Source organism: Staurois parvus, unplaced genomic scaffold (assembly GCF_062004578.1).
Source record: "Staurois parvus isolate SC_StPar_1 unplaced genomic scaffold, SC_StPar_1.0 ptg000027l, whole genome shotgun sequence".
In the NCBI taxonomy this organism is placed as follows: domain Eukaryota; kingdom Metazoa; phylum Chordata; class Amphibia; order Anura; family Ranidae; genus Staurois; species Staurois parvus.
Genome location: NW_028317823.1, coordinates 4,678,822 through 4,706,671, shown reverse-complemented (window position 1 = coordinate 4,706,671; position 27,850 = coordinate 4,678,822). Strand labels below are relative to the sequence as shown.

The following is a 27,850-nucleotide window of genomic DNA, read 5'->3' as shown; positions in this document are numbered from 1 at the left end:
CGGCAGGAGGTATTGCAACTCCGCGGAGGACACGACTGTCCACCCAAAGTGTGGAGAGACTCACGTTTGTGAAAATGAATCAGGCGTGGATTAGTCTGGATTTCAAACCACCAGTTCCTGACACAACTGACTAAATCCGCCATGAATCATGCCCCAAACATGTGCCACTTTCAGGTCTCCTCACACTGCTGGTGTGTTCCATTTTTTGTCATAGGGTGCTGGCAGATTACGGGCCTCCCATAGCTGCTGCCAGGCCCCTAATCTGCCATGGGCCCCTATACCGCCTCCTCATGCTGCTGCCAAGTCCAGAGTCTCTCATGGGTCCCTGTACGGCCTCCCATTGCTGCTGTCTCCATCGCCACACTCTGCCATGTGCCACTTTCAGGTCTCCTCACACTGCTGGTGTGTTGAATTTTTTGACATAGGGTGCTGGCAGATTACGGGCCTCCCATAGCTGCTGCCAGGCCCCTAATCTGCCATGGGCCCCTATACCGCCTCCTCATGCTGCTGCCAAGTCCAGAGTCTGTCATGGGTCCCTGTACGGCCTCCCATTGCTGCTGTCTCCATCGCCACACTCTGCCATGTGCCACTTTCAGGTCTCCTCACACACTGCTGGTGTGTTGAATTTTTTGACACAGGGTGCTGGCAGATTACGGGCCTCCCATAGCTGCTGCCAGGCCCCTAATCTGCCATGGGCCCCTATATACCGCCTCCTCATGCTGCTGCCAGGTCCAGAGTCTCTCATGGGTCCCTGTACGGCCTCCCATTGCTGCTGTCTCCATCGCCACACTCTGCCATGTGCCACTTTCAGGTCTCCTCACACACTGCTGGTGTGTTGAATTTTTTGACATAGGGTGCTGGCAGATTACGGGCCTCCCATAGCTGCTGCCAGGCCCCTAATCTGCCATGGGCCCCTATATACCGCCTCCTCATGCTGCTGCCAGGTCCAGAGTCTGTCATGGGTCCCTGTACGGCCTCCCATTGCTGCTGTCTCCATCGCCACACTCTGCCATGTGCCACTTTCAGGTCTCCTCACACACTGCTGGTGTGTTGAATTTTTTGACATAGGGTGCTGGCAGATTACGGGCCTCCCATAGCTGCTGCCAGGCCCCTAATCTGCCATGGGCCCCTATATACCGCCTCCTCATGCTGCTGCCAGGTCCAGAGTCTGTCATGGGTCCCTGTACGGCCTCCCATTGCTGCTGTCTCCATCGCCACACTCTGCCATGTGCCACTTTCAGGTCTCCTCACACTGCTGGTGTGTTGAATTTTTTGACATAGGGTGCTGACAGATTACGGGCCTCCTATAGCTGCTGCCAGGCCCCTAATCTGCCATGGGCCCCTATACCGCCTCCTCATGCTGCTGCCAGGTCCAGAGTCTCTCATGGGTCCCTGTACGGCCTCCCATTGCTGCTGTCTCCATCGCCACACTCTGCCATGTGCCACTTTCAGGTCTCCTCACACACTGCTGGTGTGTTGAATTTTTTGTCATAGGGTGCTGGCAGATTACGGGCCTCCTATAGCTGCTGCCAGGCCCCTAATCTGCCATGGGCCCCTATACCGCCTCCTCATGCTGCTGCCAGGTCCAGAGTCTCTCATGGGTCCCTGTACGGCCTCCCATTGCTGCTGTCTCCATCGCCACACTCTGCCATGTGCCACTTTCAGGTCTCCTCACACACTGCTGGTGTGTTCCATTTTTTGTCATAGGGTGCTGACAGATTACGGGCCTCCCATTGCTGCTGCCTGGCCTGTAATCTGCCATGGGCCCCCGTACCGCCTTGTCACGCTGCTGCTGGGTCCACAGTGTGACATGGGTCCCTGTACCGCCTCCCATTGCTCCCACTCTGCCATGTGCCACTTTCAGGTCTCCTCACACTCCTGCTGGTTTCCATTTTGTCATAGGTTGCTGGCAGATTACAGGCCTCCCATAGGTGCTGCCAGGCCCCAAATCTGCCATGGGCCCCCGTACCGCCTCGTCACGCTGCTGCTGGGTCCACAGTGTGACATGGGTCCCTGTACTGCCTCCCATTGCTCCCACTCTGCCATGTGCCACTTTGAGGTCTCCTCACACACTGCTGGTGTGTTGAATTTTTTGACATAGGGTGCTGGCAGATTACGGGCCTCCCATAGCTGCTGCCAGGCCCCTAATCTGCCATGGGCCCCTATATACCGCCTCCTCATGCTGCTGCCAGGTCCAGAGTCTGTCATGGGTCCCTGTACGGCCTCCCATTGCTGCTGTCTCCATCGCCACACTCTGCCATGTGCCACTTTCAGGTCTCCTCACACACTGCTGGTGTGTTGAATTTTTTGACATAGGGTGCTGGCAGATTACGGGCCTCCCATAGCTGCTGCCAGGCCCCTAATCTGCCATGGGCCCCTATATACCGCCTCCTCATGCTGCTGCCAGGTCCAGAGTCTGTCATGGGTCCCTGTACGGCCTCCCATTGCTGCTGTCTCCATCGCCACACTCTGCCATGTGCCACTTTCAGGTCTCCTCACACTGCTGGTGTGTTGAATTTTTTGACATAGGGTGCTGACAGATTACGGGTCTCCTATAGCTGCTGCCAGGCCCCTAATCTGCCATGGGCCCCTATACCGCCTCCTCATGCTGCTGCCAGGTCCAGAGTCTCTCATGGGTCCCTGTACGGCCTCCCATTGCTGCTGTCTCCATCGCCACACTCTGCCATGTGCCACTTTCAGGTCTCCTCACACACTGCTGGTGTGTTGAATTTTTTGTCATAGGGTGCTGGCAGATTACGGGCCTCCTATAGCTGCTGCCAGGCCCCTAATCTGCCATGGGCCCCTATACCGCCTCCTCATGCTGCTGCCAGGTCCAGAGTCTCTCATGGGTCCCTGTACGGCCTCCCATTGCTGCTGTCTCCATCGCCACACTCTGCCATGTGCCACTTTCAGGTCTCCTCACACACTGCTGGTGTGTTCCATTTTTTGTCATAGGGTGCTGACAGATTACGGGCCTCCCATTGCTGCTGCCAGGCCTGTAATCTGCCATGGGCCCCCGTACCGCCTTGTCACGCTGCTGCTGGGTCCACAGTGTGACATGGGTCCCTGTACCGCCTCCCATTGCTCCCACTCTGCCATGTGCCACTTTCAGGTCTCCTCACACTCCTGCTGGTTTCCATTTTGTCATAGGTTGCTGGCAGATTACAGGCCTCCCATAGGTGCTGCCAGGCCCCAAATCTGCCATGGGCCCCCGTACCGCCTCGTCACGCTGCTGCTGGGTCCACAGTGTGACATGGGTCCCTGTACCGCCTCCCATTGCTCCCACTCTGCCATGTGCCACTTTGAGGTCTCCTCACACACTGCTGGTGTGTTGAATTTTTTGACATAGGGTGCTGGCAGATTACGGGCCTCCTATAGCTGCTGCCAGGCCCCTAATCTGCCATGGGCCCCTATACCGCCTCCTCATGCTGCTGCCAGGTCCAGAGTCTCTCATGGGTCCCTGTACGGCCTCCCATTGCTGCTGTCTCCATCGCCACACTCTGCCATGTGCCACTTTCAGGTCTCCTCACACACTGCTGGTGTGTTGAATTTTTTGTCATAGGGTGCTGGCAGATTACGGGCCTCCTATAGCTGCTGCCAGGCCCCTAATCTGCCATGGGCCCCTATACCGCCTCCTCATGCTGCTGCCAGGTCCAGAGTCTCTCATGGGTCCCTGTACGGCCTCCCATTGCTGCTGTCTCCATCGCCACACTCTGCCATGTGCCACTTTCAGGTCTCCTCACACACTGCTGGTGTGTTCCATTTTTTGTCATAGGGTGCTGACAGATTACGGGCCTCCCATTGCTGCTGCCAGGCCTGTAATCTGCCATGGGCCCCCGTACCGCCTTGTCACGCTGCTGCTGGGTCCACAGTGTGACATGGGTCCCTGTACCGCCTCCCATTGCTCCCACTCTGCCATGTGCCACTTTCAGGTCTCCTCACACTCCTGCTGGTTTCCATTTTGTCATAGGTTGCTGGCAGATTACAGGCCTCCCATAGGTGCTGCCAGGCCCCAAATCTGCCATGGGCCCCCGTACCGCCTCGTCACGCTGCTGCTGGGTCCACAGTGTGACATGGGTCCCTGTACCGCCTCCCATTGCTCCCACTCTGCCATGTGCCACTTTGAGGTCTCCTCACACACTGCTGGTGTGTTGAATTTTTTGACATAGGGTGCTGGCAGATTACGGGCCTCCTATAGCTGCTGCCAGGCCCCTAATCTGCCATGGGCCCCTATACCGCCTCCTCATGCTGCTGCCAGGTCCACAGTGTGACATGGGTCCCTGTACCGCCTCCCATTGCTCCCACTCTGCCATGTGCCACTTTGAGGTCTCCTCACACTCCTGCTGGTTTCCATTTTGTCATAGGTTGCTGTATGGCCTCCCATTGCTGCTGCCTCCACCGCCACACTGTGGCTCCAAACACTGGTTTTGGCCCCGTGACTGGCCAAATGAGTGAAGTGTGCGGTGATTCTAAGATCGACGGCACTCATCTGCATGTCATACTGACTGACAGTATTATTTCTCTTCCCCAGCAGACTCCAAGGGCATTTAAATTAAAGGTACAGTGTTCTGCACTAATATTAAGTCTCTCTGAAGCCTAGAAACACCCTTTTTTAAGTTAAATTCACAGCGAATATATTCGACTCGAATCGAATATTGTCCACGAATTCGCCGAATCAGTCGAATCGAATTTTTGAATACTTCGCTCATCTCTATTCGTAATTTTATATTTTTGATACAAAACAAAGATCTATGTAAATCTTTTAACTTATGGATTGATGCCATTAAAGTTCTACAGAACTGAGGGTTCTTTCTAGCAAAATGCATAATATTTTAGGGATGTAGGCATGTACAGGAATACCTCAGTTTTTTTCTTTTTCTTACTGAATAATAGTTTTTGAATACATCATGTATAATATGCAATTGCTATTTTTATTTTTTTGCATAGGACGGCCAGAGCCCAGACACTTTCCGGAGCATCGGACAGTGGGGGAGGGAGTCGGCTCCAAGAGGAGCGAGAAATAAGGTAAAGCTTTGTACTTGTTCATTTCCTCCCAAGCCAAAGAAGCATTTAGGTGGGGACCCCAGTGCATAAATAAATTTAATGGCACCTTGGAGTTGGATTTATTGTTTGCTTGGTATTCAGAATTACAGCTCATCCATATCAAGCTTCATACTACAGGTGACAAGTGACATAATGCTCAGGTGTGAACAGGACCATTGAGAGCAATGGGATTATTCATCATGAGTGGTGCTGTGCTTTGGGTATTGTACAACAAAACTCTCAGGTGTGAATGGGGGCTCAGGCCTGGTTCACGCCAATACAGTTTGCTTTTTACATTTTTTGCATTTTGCATTTTTACACATGTGTTTTTACTGGGTTTTGTGGTTTTTTAAGCATTTTTTTGTTTTGTTTTGTTAACCACTTGCTCTCCAGAGGATTTACCCCCCCTCCTGACCATGCATTTGCATACGGCACTGCGTTACTTTAACTTACAATCAAGCGGTCCTGCAATGCTGCACCCAAATTAAATTTACATCCTGCTTTGCCCACAAATGGAGCTTTCTTTTGATGGTGTTTGATCACTTGTGTGTTTTTTTATTGTTTGCGCTATAAACAAAAAATTGTCCGACAATTTTGAAAAAAATAACCTTTATCTTTGGCTTGTAAACATTTAAAAATGTAAAAATCTAATTTCGTCAAAAAATTTAGGCCAAAATGTATTCGGCAACATGTCTTTGCTAAAAAAAAATCCCAATACGTGTAAATTAATTGGTTTACGTGACAGTTATAACGTCTACAAATGGTGGTATAGATACTGGAATTTTTTTTTCTTACTAGTAATGGCGGTGATCAGCAACTTATAGTAGGACTGCGGAGGGCATTCTGACACTGGGGGGAACTGACTTGGTATTGCTGACATCCCCAGTGACACCAATTCAGTGATCAGTGCTAATAAAAAGCACTGACACTGTACTAATGGCACTGGGCAGGAAGGGGTTAACATCTGGGGCGATCAAAGGGTTAACTGTGTGCTGTTTTACTATGCTGGCTGTGTGTATTTTACACTGTAAGCTTTGTATGGCTCTGCTATACAAAGCTACAGTGGATATAAAAAGTCTACACACCCCTGTTAAAATGTCAGCTTTCTGTGATGTAAAAAAAAAAGACAAAGATAAATTATTCCAGAACGGTTTCCACCTTTAATGTAGCCTATAAACTGTACAACTCAAGTTTAGGTAGAGGGAAGTAAAAATAAAAAACTAAAATAATATGGTTGCATAAGTGTGCACACCCTTAAACTATAACTTTTGTTGAACCACCTTTTAATTTGATTCCAGCACTCAGTCTTTTTGGGTATGTGTCTATCAGCATGGCACATTTTGACTTGGCAATATTTGTCCACTCTTCCTTGTAAAAACACTCTAAATCTGTCTGATTGTGAGGGCATCTCTTGTACACATGTAAGCCGTGTACCGGGGTGGGCTCCCCAGAATACAGTGAAGTCACGAATGAGGAAAGCAACCCCAACACCAGCTTTTGCCACAACAGAATTTTACTTAGATGTGGCAAATAAACACAACCACAAATGCTGGAATATACAATAAATTTACATACACCCAGCCCAAAGGCTGAGACCCTTGTGCTGCACAGCACGGCGCCTCCTGATGGATGAAGGTAGAAAGTGAAGTAATTTACCTACTGGTGGGCACAACTAAGCTGCCACACCTTACCTGTTATTACACTAAAAGAGCAGGAATCAGTGTATGGGTGTATGGTATGGGCTAGCCTGCGGTGCAACACAACAGCTTACAATCTTACACAAATCTACAGTATTCCCTCTCCCATAACTGGTCCTGTAGCACGTGCCTGAGTATTCCTTCTGAGCAAAACGTCAGTCTGGCTTGAGTTGGTGGGATGTTATCAGCTCTCCAATGTGAAATGTCACTTTAAGTCAGTGTTTCTCAACTCCAGTCCTCATGGACCCCCAACAGGTCATGTTTTCAGGATTTCCATTATTTTGCACAGGTGATTTGATCAGTTTCACTGCCTTAGTAATTACCACAGCTGTTTCATCTGAGGGAAATCCTGAAAACATGACCTGTTGGGGGTCAATGAGGACTGGAGTTGAGAAACACTGCTTTAAGTTATGGAGTCCTTCCAATGATCAGTAATAACACTTGTGGCCTGACACAAACAGAGACCCTAACTAACTAACTATAGGCCTGGACTCAGTCTCTAGGCGCCAACACTGAATTGAGGTGCGTGCACGATCTTACCGACCCGGGTATGCTTTGCATCCGCTGGTGACTCTGAACAGAACAAATGTCTCTCCAATGTGCATGCGGTATCGCAGTGTATGTTGCTTTGTACCTCTGCTCTCATCAGCATTCCTGGCAGCAATCTTCCTTTCTCTGAACAAGATCAGGGTCTTGGACACGATCAGCTTCACCTTACTGAGGGATGCTTTCACACCTGGATGCCATCAGATTCTCTGCTCACACTGCTCCTGCATTCACCATCCTCTAAACATGGCTGCTGTCTCTCCCCTCCCTGTTCTCTAAAACTCTGTGTGAAAACCCCACCTCTTCACGAATATAGAAATATCTATGCAGTCTGAGGCTGTGTTAGGAAAACAGTGGCATCTTGTGGCTAAACCGCAGAATGTCACTCCAGAACATTTCATTTACTCCACACAATAATTTACTGCACACAAACAGTGTTCAAACAATGAGAGCTGTTTCCCCATCTCACACACAGCCCTCTTCAGATCACCCCACAGATTTTCGATTGGATTCAGGTCTTGGCTCTGGCTGGGCCATTCCAACACTTTAATCTTCTTCTGGTGAAGCCATTCCTTTGTTGATTTGGATGTATGCTTTGGGTCATTGTCATGCTGAAAGATGAAGTTCCTTTTTATGTTCAGCTTTCTAGTAGAAGCCTGAAGGTTTTGTGCCAATATTGACTGGTATTTGGAACTGTTCATAATTCCCACTACCTTGACTAAGGCCCCAGTTCCAGCTGAAGAAAAACAGCCCCAAAGCATGATGCTGTCACCACCATGCTTCACTGTGGGTATGGTGCTCTTGGAAATTTTTTTCTACCCTTCTCCTGACTGATACCTTTTAACAATGAGATCCCTCTGATGCTTTGGAAGCTCTCTGCGGAGCATGGATTTTGCTTTAGGATACGACTAAGAAAATGTCAGGAAAGACCTATTAGAGCAGCTGAGCTTTATTTGGGGTTTATCAGAGGCACTTTAAATGATGACAGGTGTGTACTGACGCCTATTTAGCATTATTTTGAATATGATTGCTTAATTCTGAACACAGCTACATCCCCAATTATAAGAGGGTGTGCACACTTCTGCAACCCAATTATTTTAGCTTTTTATGTTTACTCCCCCCCCCCCCCAAAAAAAAAGATTTCAGTTTGTTTTTCAATTGAGTTGTACAGTTTATAGGTCACATTAAAAGGTGGAAAATGTTCTGAAATTATTTATCTTTGTCTCATTTTTTACATCACAGAAACCTGACATTTAACAGGGGTGTGTAGACTTTTTATATCCGCTGTATACAAAGCAGTATGCAGGAGCTGACAGGGGAGAGATCTGTCTTTTTTACATACAGGTCTTTCCCCCTTCGGAAATACTCGAAGATCTCCAGGTGCCGGCGGGGAATAACCGACCAGGACCCGGTGATTGACAGCTGAGGTCGCAAATGGTGGCACGCTATAGATACGTGATTTTGCGCACCCGTACCGCCCTGTAGCAGTATTTCTGCTATAGGGTGACACGGAAGCGTTTAAAGGGGAAATGTTCTTGTTGCTGGGTAGAGTAAAAAAGCAAAATGCAAAACACGGCAAAAAACTACATTTGTTTCAACAGCATCTCCATTGAACTTTATTGTAGCAAAAATGCTGATTTTTGCGTTTAAAAAAGTCCCTGACCCTTTCCAAAAATGCAGCAGCTCAAAAAAGCATAGATGTGAACATGTCCCATAGGAAACCATGTTAAGTGGACTGTAGTGTGTTTCTGCAAAAAACACTAAAATGAACGCATTGGTGTGAACCAGGCCTTAAAGTGACACGAAACTCTGATTTAAAAAAAAAATATTCCAGTAAATATTCTTAAGGCCTGGTTCATACCTATACTTTATTTTAGTGCTTTTTTGTAGAAACGCACTACAGTCCATTAAACAAGGTTTCCTATGGGACACGTCCATGTCTATGCTTTTTTGATCTGCTGTGTTTTTCGAAAGGGTCAGGGACTTTTTTAAACACAGAGAGCAGCATTTTTGCTCCAACAGAGTTCAATGGAGATGCTGCTGAAACGCATGTAGTTTATTGCCGCGTTTTGCATTTTTATTCTGCTACTGAAACGCATGTAGTGTGTTTTTGCTGCATTTTTGCCGCATGTTGTGCTTTTATTCTGCCCAGCAACAAAAACATTTCTCCTTTGAAAAAAAAAAAACAAAAGAGAAAAAAAAGCAAAAGCAAAATGTGGCAAAAACGTGCATGCAAAAACACGGCAAAAATGCAAAACGCACTGCAAACAGCACTGCAAACCGAACAAAGCACACACTGCACTAGGGTGCCACCTCATCCCTTTAAAACCAAACATGTATTAATTACACAGGTTCTGTGGCTAATTTAATGAACATAAGGCACTGAGTTTAACCTCTTCACGCCAACGGTACGCAAATTTGCGGCCTCTCAGCAGCTGGGCCTTGACGCCGTGCGGCCGCATATTTGTGTACCATTTGTAAACAAATGTGCTGAGAGCGCGCGCCCTGCGTCGGTGTCCCACGGAAAGGTCCCGATCTCTCTTTGTGATTGGGACCTTTCCAATCATGTGACTGCTGTGAGAGCCAATCACGGCAGTCACATGACCCTAAACCCCGATCCGCCTCTTGGCATCAGAAACCCCTTAAAGGGCCAGGAGGTGCCGGTGTGAAAGGGGTAATTACCACCTTAATTAGCAACAGAACCTGTGTAATTAATATGTGGTTTTAAAGGGATGGAGTGGCAACCCTACACAGTATTGGTGTGAACCAGGCCTAACTCAAAAAAGTCCTTTCTAATGCTCTTGGCCTCCTCCAAATCTTCAAATTCCTTTATTTTTGCTGCTGTGATCTGACTTTCTGTTAGTGGGTCTTCTCCATGGTCCCACTGTATGTAGGAATGTAGTCACTAGAGATGAGCGAATTGAACTTGGCGAAGTGGAATTCGTTTCGAATATTAGGAAAAATTCGATTCGCACCGAATCTGAATTTTAGCAAACTTCGGATGCACGAATCAAATTTTTCCCGATCAGCCGGCAAAAAGTGTCACTGCAGAGAGCTCCGCTATTTCTGACAGTTCTCTGACAGTTCCTTCACATTTACAGCGGTTGAAACATTGTATCTATTTGTTTCCATTTAGGATACAGATGTTTTTATTCGGAAATAAATAGATACAATGTTTCAACCGCTGTAAATGTGAAGGAACTGTCAGAGAACTGTCAGAAATAGCGGAGCTCTCTGCAGATACACTTTTTGCTGTACTGGAATTCTTCTTTTCATTCTTCTTCTTCTTTTCATTCTTCTTCTTCTTCTTTTCATTCTTCTTCTTCTTTTCATTCTTCTTTTCATTCTTCTTCTTCTTCTTCTTTTCATTCTTCTTTTCATTCTTCTTCTTCTTCTTTTCATTCTTCTTCTTCTTCTCTTCATTCTTCTTCTTCTTTTCATTCTTCTTTTCATTCTTCTTCTTCTTCTTTTCATTCTTCTTCTTCTTTTCATTCTTCTTTTCATTCTTCTTCTTTTCATTCTTCTTCTTCTTCTTTTCATTCTTCTTCTTCTTCTTTTCATTCTTCTTTTCATTCTTCTTCTTCTTTTCATTCTTCTTCTTCTTCTTTTTATTCTTCTTCTTCTTCTTTTCATTCTTCTTCTTTTCATTCTTCTTTTCATTCTTCTTCTTCTTCTTTTCATTCTTCTTCTTCTTCTTTTCATTCTTCTTTTCATTCTTCTTCTTCTTCTTTTTATTCTTCTTCTTCTTCTTTTCATTCTTCTTCTTTTCATTCTTCTTTTCATTCTTCTTCTTCTTCTTTTCATTCTTCTTCTTCTTCTTTTCATTCTTCTTTTCATTCTTCTTCTTCTTCTTTTCATTCTTCTTCTTCTTCTTTTCATTCTTCTTCTTCTTTTCATTCTTCTTCTTCTTCTTTTCATTCTTCTTTTCATTCTTCTTCTTCTTCTTTTCATTCTTCTTCTTTTCATTCTTCTTTTCATTCTTCTCATTCTTCTTTTCATTCTTCTTTTCATTCTTCTTCTCATTCTTCTTTTCATTCTTCTTCTTCTTCTTTTCATTCTTCTTCTTTTCATTCTTCTTTTCATTCTTCTTCTTCTTCTTTTCATTCTTCTTCTTCTTCTTTTCATTCTTCTTTTCATTCTTCTTCTTTTCATTCTTCTTCTTCTTCTTTTCATTCTTCTTCTTCTTCTTTTCATTCTTCTTTTCATTCTTCTTCTTCTTCTTTTCATTCTTCTTCTTTTCATTCTTCTTTTCATTCTTCTTCTTCTTCTTCTTTTCATTCTGCTTCTTTTCATTCTTCTTTTCATTCTTCTCATTCTTCTTTTCATTCTTCTTTTCATTCTTCTTCTCATTCTTCTTTTCATTCTTCTTCTTCTTCTTTTCATTCTTCTTTTCATTCTTCTTCTTCTTTTCATTCTTCTTCTTTTCATTCCTCTTCATTCTTCTTTTCATTCTTCTTTTCATTCTTCTCATTCTTCTTTTCATTCTTCCTCTCATTCTTCTTTTCATTCTTCTTTTCATTCTTCTTCTTCTTCTTTTCATTCTTCTTTTCATTCTTCTCATTCTTCTTTTCATTCTTCTTTTCATTCTTCTTCTCATTCTTCTTTTCATTCTTCTTCTTCTTTTCATTCTTCTTCTTCTTTTCATTCTTCTTCTTCTTCTTTTCATTCTTCTTTTCATTCTTCTTCTTCTTCTTTTCATTCTTCTTCTTCTTCTTTTCATTCTTCTTTTCATTCTTCTTCTTCTTCTTCTTCTTCTACTTCTTCTGCGTCGTGCCCCGTGACTGCCCAAATGAGTGAAGTGTGCGGTGATTCTAAGATCGACGGCACTCATCTGCATGTCATACTGACTGACAGTATTATTTCTCTTCCCCAGCACACTCCAAGGGCATTTAAATTAAAGGTACAGTGTTCTGCACTAATATAAAGGCTCTCTGAAGCCTAGAAACCCTTTTAATAAGTTAAATTCGCAGCGAATAAATTCGCATCAAATCGAATTTCTCCCGCAAATTCGGCGAATCAGCCGAATCGAATTTTTGAATAATTCGCTCATCTCTAGTAGTCACCTTCTCTTGTTCGCTCCTGAGATGGACTATTGACTATGTACAGTACATAGAGTAGTGCATATGCCCACAACTAATGTGCGCTGCTCATAGTTGGCCATAGACAGTTTGAATCTCAAGGACTGGCTAAGATTCAAACCCTGTATTGGCAGACTGAATGTACCCAAGTTGATCGATCAACTTGGGTATACCCAGCCTGTTGGGTTTTACATGCAATTAATGCTAGTGGCTATTATAGGTGCTAGCAGTAATCACCGTGTTTTCCCGCGGGGATGGAGCCTCCTGTTCCCCTCGGTGCGAGAACACAATGATTCCCCCCATCAACAGTTATTGTGTTGATGGGGGAATCAAGCGATTTTTGCAGGAAAAAAAAATTGCACCGTCTATGATAGGCTTACGGATACTGTTCAGTGTAAAACAAGCACAGGGGATAGCGAGAGGAGTCAGAGTTCTCTGATTGTTGGGCTTTAAAGTTGAATAGTACATAAAGCAGCCTTCATACTACTTCCCATAGAACATTCTCACATTCGTTTTTACTATAACAAAGAGATGACACTATGGGTGGAGCTGGTATACAAGGACATCATGATTTAGGTGTGCCTAGGGAAGTGTAATGTCCAAACACAGCCAAGCCAAACTGATGTTGGCAAAAACAATTTGCATTGTCTACTTAGTCTCCAGCTGGAAAGGAGACCTCTATAAATGAACCTGATGTTTGCTGTTTGTTGTACCGTGACCCGTTCCATGAATCCCGAAGATGAGAGGTAAAATGCCACCATGATGTTATGGACTTTTGTTCATACTGGTTTAAGTTAATTATTTTGTTTATTGGTAAGTTTAGGATATGATATAACTATTTTCTTTTTTTCAGTGTATTGTGATTATGTAAAATAATTTATTTTATTAGAATTTATTTTATAATATTTTATTAGAATGTAGTGAGATATATATAATTATTTTATGTATTTATTTTACAAGAGGGTTTCAGCACAGAGAGCAATAATTTACAGGCATCCCTGCTCTTACTAATTCCTAACCTGCACTATTTTATTTATTTATTTCAGGTACTTATATAGCGCTGTCAATTTACACAGTGCTTTACACATATATATTATACATTCACATCAGTCCCTAACCCTCAAGGGGTGTACAATCTAAGGTCCCTAACTTACATTCATACATACATGAGCCAATTTAGACAGGATCCAATTAACCTACCAGCATGTCTTTGGAGTGTGGGAGGAAACCAGAGCACCTGGAGGAAACCCACACAAGCACAGGGAGAACATGCAAACTCCATGCAGGAGGCACCATAGTCGGGAATCGAACCCATGACCCATTTACTGCAAGGCAAACGTGCTAACCAATAAGCCACTGTATATGGAGCTATTGGTATTTAAGTCCTAAATGGCTTCCACATACACACATTACTAAAGGCATGTGACTGATTTATAAACCTTACATATAGCAAACTCTTGCTTATAAAAGTGGGTAGTCTTAATTTGCCTCTATTGCAATTCATGTTCAAGTTGGTCAACTGCATCAAAGTGATTCCTTTCTAGCTAGTCCCTAATCCATCTTGCATCTTGCCAACCTTTTTATATCCCCCCCACCTTTTTTTTTTAACTTTTAAGAGCATGGACATGGACATAGTGCAGGTTTTTAAAGGGCGAGAGATGCCTGAAGTTGACTTTTTTTTAATTGATTAGAATTTTCATTATAAAAATAAAGTTTTTAATTTTTGTGTGTGTGGTTCTTGGTAATGTCACTGATGGCACCACCTGAGCCTAAGGGCTCATTTACACCAACCCTATTACTTAGCTCCAACTGTCCCTGATTTCAAGGGACTGTTTGAGGGCACAAGGTCCCTCTTTCCTCCTCATCTGTCCATCATTTTGGTCTGATCTATATAGTTGTATATAAAATGCACTATTTCTTTCAAAATGTGTTTCCCAGTGCTAAACCTTTCATCCAATTTCTAAATTGCTGCATTTGTAAATTCCAAAGCTGGTATAAAGGAATAGTTGTGGTAAAAAGAGCACATGTGGGTTTAACAAATTTTTTTTTTTTAATTTTCCTGTGGCAGGGGGTGTGTCCAGGGGCGGACTGACCATATGGAAACTCGGGCACTGCCCGAGGGCCCGTGGTCAGTAGGGGGCCCAATGAGATGGTCCTGGTACCTTTTTCATAGGCTTTTTTGAGTTTGGGCAAGGACACAGAGGCCCCATGATCCCCTATTGCCCAGGGGCCCCATGAGTTGTCAGTCCACCCCTGGGTGTGTCCTATACCTACATACTTTTGATAATAGGTGTTCCTCGTTCGCATTTCAAAAAGTTGAGAGGTATGCTAGTAGGCTGTGTTGGGCAGTGCTGCCTATTGCAGTCCCAATGCATAGACAGGACTATCTGCCTTCTGTCTTTTTTCAATTAGTAACCATGTACCCCGTTGCTGTGCACTGAAAAAAGTAAGATGCGATGGACTTCTGGGCAGAAAGGTGCCAAGTATTCTAATGCGGGGGGGGGGAAGCTAGCACCAACACCCAATGGTGTGGATGGGCCCTAAATCCTTGTGCCACGGAATGTCATTTGGTATGTGACTAATTTTGGTAAAATTTACAGCCATATAGTGCAGTGTGTTTCCTGTCATAGTTTCATAGTTGGTAAAGTTCAATAAAGACTCCAGTCCATCTAGTTCAACCTGTATTTGTTTGTGCCACTTTCCATATCCCTGTATTGTATTCAATAAGATGCCCTTCTAAATAGTTTTTGAAATTGGTGACACTTCTGGAAGGGAGTTCCACATCCATACTGCTCTAACATTAAAGAACCCCCCCCCATGCCATTTAAAAGATAAGTTCACCTTTCCAAATTGTGCAGATATAAAATTGTACATTTTTTGTTTATGGAGCCTCTAAAGCATTGCACCAGTAATCAGGTGCCATGCAGGTCTCCTGCAGACCTGTCAGTGTATCTGTGTGCCAGTACATCTCGTACAGGCAAGCACATACTTCCTGACAGGAAGACTATGAACTACCAAAATTAAAGAAAATTTTGCTCCAAAATTAAAGAAGAAATAAAAAAAACTGACCAATCTCTGCCCCATCGACACCAATATCTGCCCCACTGACACCGTACATGTGTTAGTACATTTTAAAATGTTTACATTTATGAGTGTGTATCTGTGCACACTTATGGCTGGCGCTATAGAAGTACCTGTAATATAATGAATAAAGCTTGACATTAGCAAACTCTAACCTGGTTACTGCACTTGGACATCATCCATGAATTGCGCATGTGCTTGTTAACCGCTTACTAACTGCGCTATAGCTGAATGACGGCTACCGTGCGGTTGTCCAGTTCTGGGAAGGCGTCATATGATGCCCTCCCAGTGGCGTGCACCTGGCGATCTCCATGATTGCTGTGTCCTATGGACACAGCTGATCACATGATGAGGTAAAGGGCCAATCACAGCAGCCTTTTATCACATGATCAGCTGTGTCCAATGACACAACAGATCACGGAGTAAATACAGTTACCTGTTATCGGCAGCATTTTCCACACGCTGTCACAGCACTATGAAGTACTGCCGATAAACGGCAGCTGTCCTAGAGCAGATCGGCCCTGATGATCAGTGCAGCATCATCAGTGCCTCCTCAATGCTCACCATTGCCGCCTCATCAATGAAGGAGAAAGATTACCTGTTTGCAAACTGTTGTAATATAAACAAAGAAACTTATTTTTTCAGCTATAAACCCAAAAAAATTTGAAGGGGGAGGAACACCCACTGGCAATTAAATACCAGAAAGAAAGCTCTATTTGTGTGGAAAAAAAAAATGATAAAAAATTCATACGGGTACAGTGTTGCATGACCACGCAATTGTCATTCACAGTGCGACGGCGCTGAAACCTGAAAAGTGGCCTGGGCAGGAAGGGGTAAAAGTGTCCGGTAGCCAAGTGGCTAAAGAGGATCTTCAGCCTTTAAAAAATGAAAGTCAAAAACCAAATTACAAACACTATAGCTGCTGACTTTTAATAAAAGAAACTTACCTGTCCAAGGATCCAGTGCTGTCTTCTTCTTCGCCAGTCTTCTGGTCCCCAGTGTCGCCATGTTTACTCAGTTACTCCATGTGACTTCACAGCCGGCTTCCTATTGCACATGTACGAGCCGTGCTGCACTTTGTGAATGGTCCCGCAGCCTTCTGGCACTTGTGACGTGTCCCTTTTAATTTGCAGGGGTTTCCTTTCGCTTCCTGTTTTGACTATGGGACAGGAAGCGAAAGGGAAATCTCCCTAATTGGTCACAGATGGCAAAAACAACCTGACGGGTTATAACCCTCCCTTGCTCTTTTTAAAAATGAAGAAATTTTGCCTATAGTTCTAGTTAAATGTAAAGTATAAGTAAAAACAACTTTTTTTTCTTAGTTTTGGATGGAGTGGAGAGGGATTAGAACCCCTGCCAGTTTTTATTGCTCTGTGCCCCAGTAAGGGAGATTCACCTTCTTTGTCCTATTACCACTGAAAATAAAGAAAATCCCAATTTTGTGTTGTCCCCAGAAAAGTAATAGAGGGGAAATCTTCCCAAGGGGACACTAGTTCTGGTGACCTGGGGGTCCCCAAGGGATTCCCTTAATTTACAGGGATTTCTTCCCACTCGTTTTGACTATGGAACAGGAAGAGAAGGTAAATCTTGGAGCCCTGAGAGAGTCACGTGACCCGTGACGTAACGCGTAGGATGGAAGTGTGGTGACGTCGTATCCGGCACGGATAGCAGCCGCCATCTTGGTACTCCCAACCATATACACCCGATGTGCAGCTTTTTTTTGCAGTATTCTTGCATGTAAAGGTCTTTGGACTACATTTTAATGTGCATAGTCACTCTGTTTGTTGTTTATAATAAAGAATTTGACATATTACACTATGGGAAGTCTGCTTGCTTACATCTTCCATATGGTGATACTGGAGGTGAAAGAGGTCTGTAGCCATATCTGAGGTACGCCTGTGAGTGTTTGCCAGTGTCACCGGAGAGGACTCCCCTTTTTTTGATTGTTATCCAGAACCATCTATTTGAGATCATTTGAGGTTTTCTCTATGCTTTATGGGTCGCAGTTTGAAAGTGAGCGCGCATGCTAGCTGGTGGAGGATTGATTGATTACATTTGATCACTGTATGTCTTACGGCTTATTCTGGAGATTCACTGTGTTCCTGTTTTTGGGACTGTTACTATTCATTTTGGGACGTATTCACTGTGTCACGTTTTGTTTCTCATAATTTATTATTTATATTTACATCATTTTTGTTCACCTAGTCACTGCCATATCACAAGTACACGGTGTTGCTTTACTGAGGTTTGATATTGTCTGCACCAGTTTTGATAATGATTTCTGCACTTGTTGCTGTCAACAATTTATTGTTTTCAAGCTCAGATGAGGGTTAAATGTGCATTTATTTTTCTATTTTATTCATTTATATGTCCATTTATTATTTATGCACTGAGTAGCGCAGCACTAATTTATTTTTACCTAAGGTAAATCTTTGCAATGGGACACAGATGGTGAAAAAAAAAAATATCTGACAGCGGTAATAAAAAAAGAAATGCCCAAGGCACTCTGAGTCGTGCTTAACAAGTTAAAAATGTTACAATTTTTTCAAAGAGAACACCTATAAACACTTATAAAATCGTGAACAACAATGTAACAGAACAAAGATCTACAATGCAAATTCAGATGTGACATATTGGTTTCAGTATTAATGGAAATGTGGTGATTACCCTCAAAACTTTCACAGCTGAACTTGCATTTTAGATCTTTGTTGTATTGTATTGTTTATGATCCACGTGTCTGTTTTCAATGATTTTATAGGTGTTTTTTTAATAAAATGTAGCATTTTTTACTTGAGCATGACTCTGAAGAAATGATGCCCATGGTACTTTACTATGTAAAATGTAATTTGGGACTGATCCATGCTCTTTGTACATCTCTCTATCCATTCAGTCGTATCCGACCCTTGGCGATTGCATGGACCGTCACTCGTAAGTGACTTCTTCCATGAATTTTCTTAGCAATTATTTTACAGGTGAGGTTGCCAGGTCTTTCCCCAACCCCTACCTTGCAGGAGATCCCACATGGCCAGGGATGAAACTAGGACAATTTAGACAGGAGCCAATTAACCTACCAGCATGTCTTTGGAGTGTGGGAGGATACCGGAGTACCCGGAGGAAACCCACGCAAGCACAGGGAGAACATGCAAACTCCATGCAGGAGGCACCATGGTTGGGAATTGAACCCATGACCCATTTACTGCACGGCAGTGTGCTAACCACTAAGCCACTGTACATACATTAGCCTAAAACGTGTTTTTTTTTTTTTTTTTTTTATAGAAGGGCTATAACCCTTCTTTACTCTAGCCAAAATGAGGGGTGGGGGACAGTTTTTGCCTATAGTTCTACTTCAATCATTTTAAATGACAGAGTGCTGCATTTTTTTCTTAATGAAAATGCAACTCAACAAATAAATTAAAATAATTTTAAAATAAATAAAATACTGCCATAAAGTGCATGGCATGTGAAGCCTGATCAGTTTTTGAAGAGTTTTGCATTTAAAAAAAAAAAAAAGCTCAAGAAAAATGCTTCCCTGTGTATGTTTTCACACTGGGGAGTTGTGGTGAAAACTCCTGCTTACTGCATCTTTGGAACATGTTTGTTCAGTTAAACAAAAGCCCTAAATATGCCTCTTCCCATTGAAATCAATGAATAGCGCCTGAAAAACACCTCTGAGAAGTGTTTTTGGTGTAGCTTGTCAGTCCCATGTCCTTTAAAAAAAAAAAGCTCAAAGCAAGGTAAAAACGCAACAAAAAGGAATATGCGTTTTTGTGGCGGATCAGTGTGAAAGTAGCCTTAATGCAGGGATTGTGGTGTATAGGAGCTCTTAGTGAATAGGCCCCACAGGCATACAGAACATGCTGCAATACCAGTTTCTCCCCACTAGGTGTCATGAGAGTAGACCTGTAGCTGGGCAGGAAAGTTTCCCTTGGTAAAGTTGTGTGCTGACATTCTGTCTCCTGGTGTTTCTTGCAGAGATCGCAGAGCAGACGAGACCAGTAAGATCGGTGTGACCATGCCCAGGAAGAAGGGGCTGAAGCGCACCTGTGTGGTGATCATATTGGGTTTGGCTGTCATCTTCCTCCTGGGGGTCCTTGTAGGTGAGTTAATGAACTTTTCATGGGATACAAAGTATCAGAGGGCACAATATGGAAGTCACAGCTGGGACTGAGCCAGGGACCTGACATCAGGGACTGTGCATGGGCAGAATTAATGAGCAGATCTGCAGTCCTGAGCCCCCCAGGCTCACATTAGAGTGTGCTTCCTCTGTGTTTATTTGCAGTAAATATTGTTACAATGTAAGAATTTATTTATTTAGGGACAATATTTACAAACACACCCTGTGTAGTTGCTTGTGCTACTTATGTGCGAGGAAGTAATTCATGCTCCCTGCTAATTGGAGGGCTCTGGTTCTTACAGAAGGGGAAGGAAGGGGCATATGGACCTCTGCAGAGATATCACTGCTTCCTCATAGAGAGCAAGGGCCCCTTCTCTCCTGCAGGGGGCAGGTTTTTCTACTCTTCTGCCTTGTGAAGAAAACAAACCTTAAAGCGGACCTCCACCCTAAATGCACACTATGAGGTCTAATGAAAACTTGTTTTGCGAATGTGGGAAGCATCCAGGTGAAAATTGCCGTACTTTTATTATGTGATTCCTATATCCTCAGCACCACCTAGTGGCCACAATACTTTTTTCTGATTTGGGGTATTTCTGAAAAAAGGCATCATGGCCATTAGGTGGAGCTGACAATATAGGAGTCGCATAATAAAAGTGTGCCAATTTTCACCCTGATGTATAATTCTTATATCATAGGCGCCTCCTAGTGGCCATAATGCATTTTTGCCAGCAATGCCTCAATCAGAAAAAAGTATCATTGGCCTCTAGGTGGCGCTGGCAATATATGAATCGCCTATGTAGCCAGGTACCGGCTATGTTATAATGGAAATTGGAGGACACTGACTAGCAGAACCCAGGACTAGGCATTCTACCCCTAGTGCCCAGTATTCAAGCGATTGCATCACTTCCTGCCTACAGAGTGAGGGTGCTTACCTTCCAGAGTATAGTAGAGGATCTTGTGACCTGTAGTCCCACTGTCACCCAGCACTGTATTTCTGAGTGCTGTTTGAACTACACATCCCAGGAGGCTTGCCTAGCAAAGAATTGTGGGAAACCTAAAAATTAACGGAGATTGGTGGGCTCACTCTTGGCTTGGGACATCAAACAGGATGGTTGGAGACTACCATTCTGTGACAGTTGCAGCAGACCTTTGTGGCCTAGCTGGTCAGACTTTCCAGATGGCGGCTCTGCATAGCTATGTCACAGATCGATTGATTGGGTGTCACAGCTGTTCATCTGCACTCCCAAACGTTCATTCCACCCCCACACACTTGCTGCCTCTTTCTCTGAGCTTTTAGTCTGCTGATGAGTTTCTACGGTAGGCCATAGATGGTGTGAATTTCTTTTCTGCAGCCATGGGTTGCAGGAAAGAAGTTCAATTGATTTTCCCATCAACACAGTCTGGCAAGGGAATCCCTTCTGTCGAGCCCTTGTGTTCTCTCGTTGGGGGAAGCTGTCCCCGTTGGGAGAAGACAGTGATAATCACATGTAAAATCTGGCAGGCTGGTTGCACCTAAGTTAATAGAATGATCAACTTGGGTACATTCAACCTACCCATAATGGTTCAAATGTTGGCTGGTCCCAGCTGAACTGGCCAAGATTTGAACAGTCTGTGGCCAGCTTTAGTCTTTTTCCCTTCAACCAGTGTTGCACTTTGGGTGGAGGTGGATCCTGAAGTCCACTAATCCTGTCTGATTTGTGATTGGGATATAATCAACTGTTAATTGGGAGTCTTTGCTTACCAGTCTTCAATATAAGTATAGGTCAGTACTGGTTTGTGTAAAGATCCAGATCATGTGTGCGAAGGCCTCGTTCACATAGACATTCTTCATTCTCAATTTCTGTTTTTGAGACAAATTCTTTTTATAACGTTTTTTGAATCGATATTGATAAGCTCAGGGCAGGGTCGGGACAAGGGGTGGGTGGGAGGGAGGGACAGTTGCCCTGAGCGCAGTATCATGTGAGGTCAGGGGGCACAACATGGAAAGTTCCCACCTAAAAACTGACAGGAGTGGTGACAGCAGCATCACTACTCCTGTCGGCTTAGTGCTAAAGCAGACAAGCCAGATCTGGACAGGAGAGACCTGGGAGGAGGGGTAGGTTGTGCTCTCCCCTCCAGCTTCTCCTTCTGCCACTTCAGGTCTCCAAGATCGGGACTTCTGGATTTCCACTGTGCAGCATTTGTTGATTTTCCCCATCTTCCAGCTAAGAATATGGGTAGGGGGGTGGGTAAGCAAAGTGGCAATCTGACAGCCATGGCACCCCCTAGTGCAGGGCCATGACACTACAATCCTATAGCACCCCACCCCCATCATGCTTTGATTTTTTTTTTTTTTGGAGGGGGGGGGGGTTGCTGACACATAATGCTTATACATTTTGGAGGGGCTCTGTTTGGCATCTTTGCTTGGGCACTAGATGACCTTGTCCTAGCAGTGGGTGGAGGGTTCATGTCTCTAGGCCCATTCTGGATTTCAGCACTCTTGTTAGCAAGCATGTGCACTCTTGGTCACCTTAAAGCTAGATGTTTGGTTGGTAGCTTTATTGGAAAAAATTGCACACACCCAGTAGCGAGGATTTTGTTATCGCAACTGTAAATTTTATTCCTCTTATGATGAGAAAAGCAAAACATCTCAAAGGGTACGAATGTAAGCTCATAATTGTTGTTTAGCAAATACGCTCCAAAACCAAACTTTACTTTGCACATAACCTGCAGCTGTCTCACGTGTCTCTTGGTTATAAAAGAATCATACTGAAGCTACAGCACACAACGTTGAAAAACATTGACAGAGGAATATTTAGAAATTGTTTAGGTGACAAGGAAAACTGTTTTAAAAGGTCAGCCCACCCACAAGTGATATTTCAGTTAGATCCTGGCAAGATGAATAGCCTTAATCGAGTATCTGCTGAGGGCTTAAGAAGTGAGATCTTCCTTGTTCTTGGCTTTGTTCCCATCCACCTTGGTGTCTTCTGTGTGTTTTGCCAATCTTGTAATGTTTCAGTTATTTCTTCTTTCTCAATAATATTAATTAAACTGTCTCTAAAGCCAAATCTCTTCTTTGCATCCTGTCAAGTGGAGGCAGGCACAATCAGGTTGATTTACTAAAAGGGCTAAGAATCTTATTACTCATTGTAGTTTTCACTTTATATATTTCATATGCACAGATTGTGTAATCAAACTGGATTTTTCTTTTCATATCATACAAAAGGTATATCTACTTGAAGACCTGCTAACATACATATACGTTAAGGTTTCAAGTGGGTATAATGGGCGATGGCTGCAGGCATCATCCCGATTTTGATCCCAGTATAGTTCTTTGTGGCTGGCTTTTTTTTTTCTTGTAAAAGCCATCTAAGTAGCTAATTGGCCACTGGGTTGTTTTTACAGGCAGCAGAAGGGGTCACCCTCCCACTGGTGCCTCTCCAGGATCTGCGTCTCACCAGAGATCCCTGGACTGAAGCTGGCAGTTCTGCCAGATTACCATAGAGCAGTTGGAGGTCTCTGATTACCTCTATGATCCAGGAAACCGGAAGTGACCAGTAATAGTCACTTATGTAGCACCCTCTAGTGTAGTGTATTGTAGGTAAATTGTGTATGACTCATGGTAACTGTGAGTCCAATGTCGGGTTACTGCAGGTTGAGCTGGATGGCTTAACAAGTTGGTACTTGATTGCCTCCACCTGCCTCTAGAGGACCATAGAACCGCCCAGAAGCCAGCAGGCAGAAGAGGTGGAGACCTAATCTGCATGTTTATGGAAGTTAATCTCAGGTTTGGAGGCCTTGGTAAACTGTTGGACAAACCCATAAATATGGGATAGTCAGGTTGGTAAGGGGAGATGGAGTGTGGAGGAGACTGTTGGTGGCCTGGGAGGGGTCCCCTAGGTCTAGGGGGTGCTGGCTCTGGAGGGTTCATTCAACAGTAGGGCATGAACAGGATCAAGGCCTGGGAACAAGGAGGACAGAGTGAGTACATAAACACACCCTGGGATTCACAAGAGAGACTGCCACACATGGCAAGCTTTCAAAGGACAACGTTGTGCTCAATCCTTCATCCTTGTCCAGGGAGATCTTCAGAGCAGCCAGGAGGGCCGGTCGTAGGCTCTGCAGGCTGTGGAGCTCTGAGCAGTTGTATAGGAGAGAGGAGACATCTCTGCTTGTATTTTACAAGAAGCGAAGTTGATTTTTAGAGGGGCTGAGAGCTCCTCACCTGAAAGGGGCTGTTGCTACTGATCCACAAAGACTGACAGCTTTGAAGGAAAAGAACAGTCTAGGATCTGTATCACATAGGAAGGAAGTTGTCCCTGTGCATTGATTAAGTTAAATTGGGCATCCCCATTCGTGCCCATGAGCTGCTGTGTCAGTTCATCTAAATTGAGAAATGATTGTTTCCATGCTCTAGCCAGAGTTTGCAGCTAGGAACACAAACCCCACCAGTTCTCTGGTTCCTAGGCAATGAGGGAATTGGCTCATTCAATAGTTTTCCTAGGAGTTGCGGGTTAGTGATATTCAACTTTTTTTTTCACATTTTGGGATAAGAGAAGGTTATAATCGCGGTCAGTTTTAATTTTTTTTTTTTTGTCATCCGTGTCCCATTGGGAAGGTTTCCCTTAATTTCTGTCCTATAGGTAAAACAGGAAGTGAGAGGATCCCCTACAGAGTGAGGAGATCCCTGGTTGTCACGAGCTAGTGTCCCTACTGGAATATTTCCCCTACATTACTGTTCTAGGGCAACCCAAAATATTATTTTCTTCACTGATTTTGCACGATCCAGCTTTACTAAATAAACCCCATAGGATGAATCTCCCTAACTAATAGTAATACAAACCTGACAGACAGTGGTACAGGAGGAGATAGCTGTGGGGGATGGGGTGGTAGGAAGAGTGGAGGAGGTTGGCAAGTTAGCAGGGGGTGGGGTAGGCTTCCCTGAAGAGATGGGTTTTCAGGGTGCGCCTAAAGGAGAGGAGAGTAGGTGATAATCTGATGGGTTGGGGCAGGGAGTTCCAGAGGATGGGTGACACCCTGGAGAATTCCTGGAGGCGGGCATGGGAGGAGGAGACCAGGGAACTAGAGAGAAGGTATTGTGAGGAGCGGAGTGTGCGTGCTGGGCGGTACTTGGATATTAGGTCAGTGATGTAGTACGGGGCAGTATTGTGGACAGCTTTGTACGTTAGTGTTAGGATTTTGAATTTGATCCGTTGTGCAATCGGAAGCCAGTGGAGGGATTGGCAGAGGGGGGTGGCGGAGATGGAGCGGTTGGAAAGGTGAAAGAGTCTGGCTGCCGTATTCAGGATCGACTGAAGCGGGGATAGCCAGCAGCGAGGCAGGCCAGTGAGGAGGGAGTTGCAGTAGTCGAGTCGTGATATGATGAGGGAATGGATGAGCTGTTTAGTGGTTTCTGGGGTTAGGAACGTGCGGATTTTGGTGATGTTGCGGAGGTGGAGTCTGCACGAGTTTGTTAAAGATTGGACTTGGGGCTGGAAGGATAGGTTGGAGTCCACAATGACACCAAGTACTGTGGCCTGCGGTTTGATGGTGGCGTTGTTGGATGTGATGGAGAAGTCAATGGGGGGTGGTGTCCGGGCTGGGGGAAGACAAGAAACTCGGTTTTGGAGAGGTTCAGTTTAAGGAAGTGGAGCGACATCCATTCTGATATATCGCTCAGTAGGTGTGTGATTCGGGCGGAGACCGAGGGGGTGAGGTGGGGGGTTGAGAGATAGATTTGTGTGTCGTCGGCATATAGGTGGTAGTTGAAGCCGTGAGAGTGTATGATTTGGCCAAGGGAGGAGGTGTAGATGGAGAAGAGAAGGGGCCCGAGGACAGAGCCTTGAGGGACCCCAACAGAGAGGGGGAGTGAGGGGGAGGTGGTAGCATTATAGGTAACGCTGAAAGAGCGTTGTGACAGGTAGGATGAGAGCCAGGAGAGAGCAGAATCTCTGAGGCCGAGGGAGTGTAGTTTTTTGAGGAGGAGGGGGTGGTCGACTGTGTCGAAGGCCGCAGAGAGGTCAAGGAGTAGGAGCACTGAATAGTGGCCATTAGCAGGTCGTTGGAGAGTTTGAGTAAGGTAGTTTCGGTGGAGTGTAGGGGACGGAAGCCGGACTGTAGTGGATCGAGGAGGTTGTTGTCGTTGAGGTGAGAGCTTAGGCGGGTGTAGACTAGGCGCTCGAGGAGTTTAGATGTAAATGGAAGCAGGGAGATGGGTTCACCTATCTTTTTGTGGTGTTGTCATAACACTATAATTCAAGACCCCAGCAACGTAACTGTATTGTCCCGACACATTATGGAATATTTTGAGTCTAATACTGGGGACGTTGACACATTCACGCTATGGAATGCTCATAAAGCATACATGCGTGGCATGATCCTGAGACTCTGTGCACATGCAAAACAGGTATCCGATTTGAAGCTTAATTCTTTGTTGAAAGAAATTCAGTCAATAGAAACCTTGAACAAAGCCCAACCCCTGCTGACTGTCTCTACTTCTATCCAGAAACTTATGACAGAACTCAGGGAGCTCTTACAGCTTCAACATGATAAATATCTTCACTTCTTATAATTCACATAATAATAAAGCAGGGAAGTTTTTGGCAAATAGACTTAAAACCGAAAGAATTAAACACAAAATCCCATTTATAATCCATCCTGCAACAAATGAAAAACTAATGAATCCCAAACAAATTGCTGATGCATTTTCTGATGATTAGAAGAGTCTCTATAACTTAAATTACCTGACCACCCCTCGACCTTCTGCCAGCAACATAGAACTATTTCTTGCTACGCTGAATATACCCTCCCTTAATGAAGAGCACTTACACCAACTTAATGCCCCTTTCACAACTTCAGAAATCCTTCAGGTTATCAAAACTCTAGCTTCTGGTAAATTTTTTTGTCCAGACGGATTTATGAATGAATATTTCAAAACCTTCAGTCCACATTTATCCTCCCATTTTGTAAATTTATTTACAGCTGCATAACTTGTGACGGGTGCGGCGTCAGACCCAGTCCTTCTCACCAACTTGTGACCGAAGGGCTAGCCAATCTAAAACCGCGCTGCCACTTGCGTAACAATGCCACTCTCAGCTGCCCCTTGCACAGAGATTTTCCAGCTCACTGGACCACAATCTATTTGCCAGCCGCCTGAGAGTGATTGTTACTGGGTCAGGTTAATTACGCAATTAATCCTTCACACTGCCACCACCACCTTTTTTTTACAGAGGAGGAAACTCACAAATCTTAGCAGTAACACTATGATGTTTGAATAAGTGTCTGTATACACACTGTCACTGCAGGCAGATGTATGCAGAAGTTTAAAACACACAGTAGCGCTCTTCAGAGACAGGGATTCTTAGTTTGCATTAAAGAGCTTTAGAAACAGTTCAACGCTTTTTAGAAAATAGGATTTATTACTAAAAAGGTCAAAATGGTGCAATAAAAATATTTATAGAAAAAGATGTAGCCAATATATATATATATATATATACACCGTGAGCAATAACACAACAGAGAGATAACAGAAAGAAGTTTGGAGAGGTAGAATACTTACAAGAGTCCTTGGTTTAAGCAGATTCCAGTGTCCTGAACAAAAGGGTACCGTTTCTCCCAAAGTTGGTTCCTGATGTTAAAAAGGGAGAATCTCTTCATCTTACTTCTCCAGGGCTGACAGCCTATTTTCTAGTCCCCCAGCAGTGGGTGTCTACTGAAGCCAAGGGCCAATCGCCTCATTTGGGGAGGGGGTTTAGGCAGAAACCCAGGCTGTGACCCAAATCCCTCCCAGTTTATATCATGGTCAATAACCTTCCACAGGTACATGTAGCATCCTGTCCACTGGTAGAATAATATGCAGAATCATCTGCTGAATGTCCAGACACCAGATATGACATATATCCAACAACCATGCAGCGCTAATACGTACAATGATGCATGCAAATAATAATTTGGTGCAGGTAATAACCAGTGAAGTGAACACTACTTAATATTAGAAAGGATCTTAAGAGTTATCTAAAAAGTCCAGGAATACTAATGGTGATGAATATAAATCATTCAACAAGAGTGTTCTTGCGGTGCATAATACATAAGAAATTGACACAATATGTGACTTCTGTGACCATATTCCTCCCGCAGAAATGAGTGTAGATTGCACTAACCAGAGAGCGCAATCTTAATGCGCATTTGAGTGTTAACCAACTCCTGGTCATCCGGCTACTGCAAACTGGAACTGGATCACAGAGTGGTCATCTGGCCTGCATCAGCTGGGCAAACATCACAACCTCAGGGACACCAGATATCAGAAGGCGTGT

General features: G+C 44.3%; 1 protein-coding gene across 3 annotated transcripts in view; it reads left to right on the top strand.

The window, feature by feature from the left end:
* The window catches only part of LOC149471146 (N-acetylated-alpha-linked acidic dipeptidase 2-like), a 160,925-nt gene that overhangs the window by 58,230 nt on the left and 74,845 nt on the right, over positions 1 to 27,850 (top strand). For 2 of the 3 annotated variants that reach the window (XR_016307249.1, XM_089656563.1), the window contains exons 2-3: positions 4,948 to 5,025; positions 19,418 to 19,542. Coding sequence is in view for 2 of the 3 variants with exons in the window: in XM_089656563.1 (XP_089512689.1) it covers positions 4,948 to 5,025; positions 19,418 to 19,542 (203 nt within the window). In the remaining variant the exon portion in view is untranslated. Of the gene's footprint in view, positions 1 to 4,947; positions 5,026 to 13,041; positions 13,111 to 19,417; positions 19,543 to 27,850 lie in introns of those variants that run through there. The other variant, XM_089656570.1, reaches the window with a different exon arrangement.